The 2,138-nt window shown below is 46.0% G+C and overlaps 1 protein-coding gene across 1 annotated transcript in view; it reads right to left on the minus strand.

The window, feature by feature from the left end:
• The window catches only part of T265_13005 (hypothetical protein), a gene marked incomplete at both ends in the record, with an annotated part of 27,098 nt that overhangs the window by 11,429 nt on the left and 13,531 nt on the right, over window positions 1-2,138 (minus strand). The window contains one exon of the mRNA XM_009166679.1: window positions 438-739. Coding sequence (XP_009164943.1) covers window positions 438-739 — 302 coding nt within the window. The remainder of the gene's footprint in view (window positions 1-437; window positions 740-2,138) is intronic.

Raw genomic sequence — 2,138 nt, forward strand, 5'->3', positions numbered from 1 at the left:
GGGGGGGCGAGACGGCCCAAGTGGTTAGAGCGCGAATTTACTGACTGGAAGGTCCGTAGTTCGAACCCGACCTCTGCCTCTCGACTCTCCCTGTCTAGGCTTGGGCAACCTGACAGTATCCCAGCCCTCGTGCTTCATTCGGGTGGCATGGCAGCTAGGCACCGGAAGGGTGTTACAGCTGAACGATTTTTTTCCGGCTTGGTTCTTACGAATATGATCCGTCGTTAATCTAGAAACCTAGAGGGATGACATCTGAGAGGTTGAGTGCACCTATACACACAGTGTCCTATGAAACCAATTTTTCTCCAAAGGAGAAAGATGCACCTGCTCTATCAAAATCCGTACATCTATCGTCCGCCGATTGAGACCATCTGAAACAGGCTATATGTACAACGCAGTGAAATTCGTTGCATAAAAATAACACGAAAACAACTCACAGTTGTTGAAGACGAATCAGCGTCTCTGCGAATTTGTCCCGCCTATCCGAATCCGGCGTATTATCCGTGGACAAAGGGCACAGAGTGAGACATAATCCGTACAGGCTGGACATTTGATCTGACTGTTTCTGGATGTACTCACGCAACTCGGCACGCTGGACGATTCCTATGGCTCGGGATTTGTAGGCCAACGTGGCGGACAGCGTACGAATGGCATCCAAATAGCGGCGCATCATCATGTACGAAAAACCGACGTAGTACCCAGTAGTTATATGACAAGTGGGTACTTCGTGATACATATCCTGTGAAAGAACACAGAGAACAAGGAGGAAACTGTATGTGACAAAGGTGGTGAGAGGTGACAAAAAGGGTTTAGAAGCATACGACAAAACAAGTCGGTGAGAAATATTCCACGTGAATTGAGAACCAAAAAAGAAACCTTAGAAATATTTGATTGTCCTGTTAGTGACACATCCGTGCGAAATTACAGTTTGGTTTAAAGCGTATTCTTACCCACAGTACCCTGAGTACATGTGTACCGCAACGGCCAATCTTAGGACGGAAGACTCGGAACAACTTGGTGACTAATCGGAAGGTCTATACATTGAACTCTGCTGATCCTACCTACACCTGCGCAAGTGTGAGAGTATCTCGCTCCTCTTACTCCCTTCGAGCTGCATTGTACTTTTGTACCACACGCACCTCGGGACTGACAGAGTGCATACTTAAGGTAGAAATAGATTCATTATGACGTCCAGTACCGTCCATGCAGCGCACGTGCCGCACGGGACGATTTCTACGGCTCCCGTTGGGTATTTTCGTCCAAAGGACAATCCATTCCATATTCAGGCTTGAGGATTATAGCTGGAGGATGACAATAAGATAGCATGGTGATGTTTGCCGAAGATCGCAGTGCCAAAGGCTTGCATATGTGGTCGTTGGCCTGTTCGCTGAGCTGGGCGATTTGACTGCAAACGTTTCATCACCAATCGAGGTGACATCATCAGCGCGCTATTGTGGAGCGTAGGAGAGCGTAGCGGTGAGTTGGTGGTTGTGCCATATGTGTGATGTGTGAAGATATGTGAAGATGTACCAGACAGAGCTTCGAACCACGACAGTGTAATTGCCCTTATTCAGTTAACAATAAAAAAAACTCTCAGGATAGCCAGGGTTGGTCTCTGGGAACTGTTCTTAAGGGATGTTGATAAAAATGGAATGGTTGGAACCTTACATGAGGAGCTAAGATGTATCCATTGATTGGTAAATGAATATTAAGCGTAGTCCGTGAAGGAGAGCAGTATGATCAGGTGTAGGTCCCCTAACACCACCGGTCTTTAGCAATGGGCTATTTTACCGTGTAATCCACTGGCTTTTTCAATGTAGTGATCCAATGTTGAAAATCATAACGCAGAACCACGAAAGAAGTTTGTGAGGCCTTACATAAATCCACCAGACGATGACGGTTTACGCTGTTCGGTTTCATAAGGGGGACAATCTGGGATGTTTTCTTCACACCCTGCACGTTCATTATCTGTCGAAAAGGTGGTTAATTTACGCTCCCTAGCTTTGACGTAACACATGCACCTGAGAAAAACCTATTGTTGGGGATATCAATATCCCCCCCAAAAAAAAAAATCTGTATTTTTATGTGTGCTAGCGAACTTCCGGCATCTTCAAGGTCAAACTATGAATAAATCAATG

Source organism: Opisthorchis viverrini (assembly GCF_000715545.1).
Source record: "Opisthorchis viverrini unplaced genomic scaffold opera_v5_29, whole genome shotgun sequence".
Taxonomy (NCBI): domain Eukaryota; kingdom Metazoa; phylum Platyhelminthes; class Trematoda; order Opisthorchiida; family Opisthorchiidae; genus Opisthorchis; species Opisthorchis viverrini.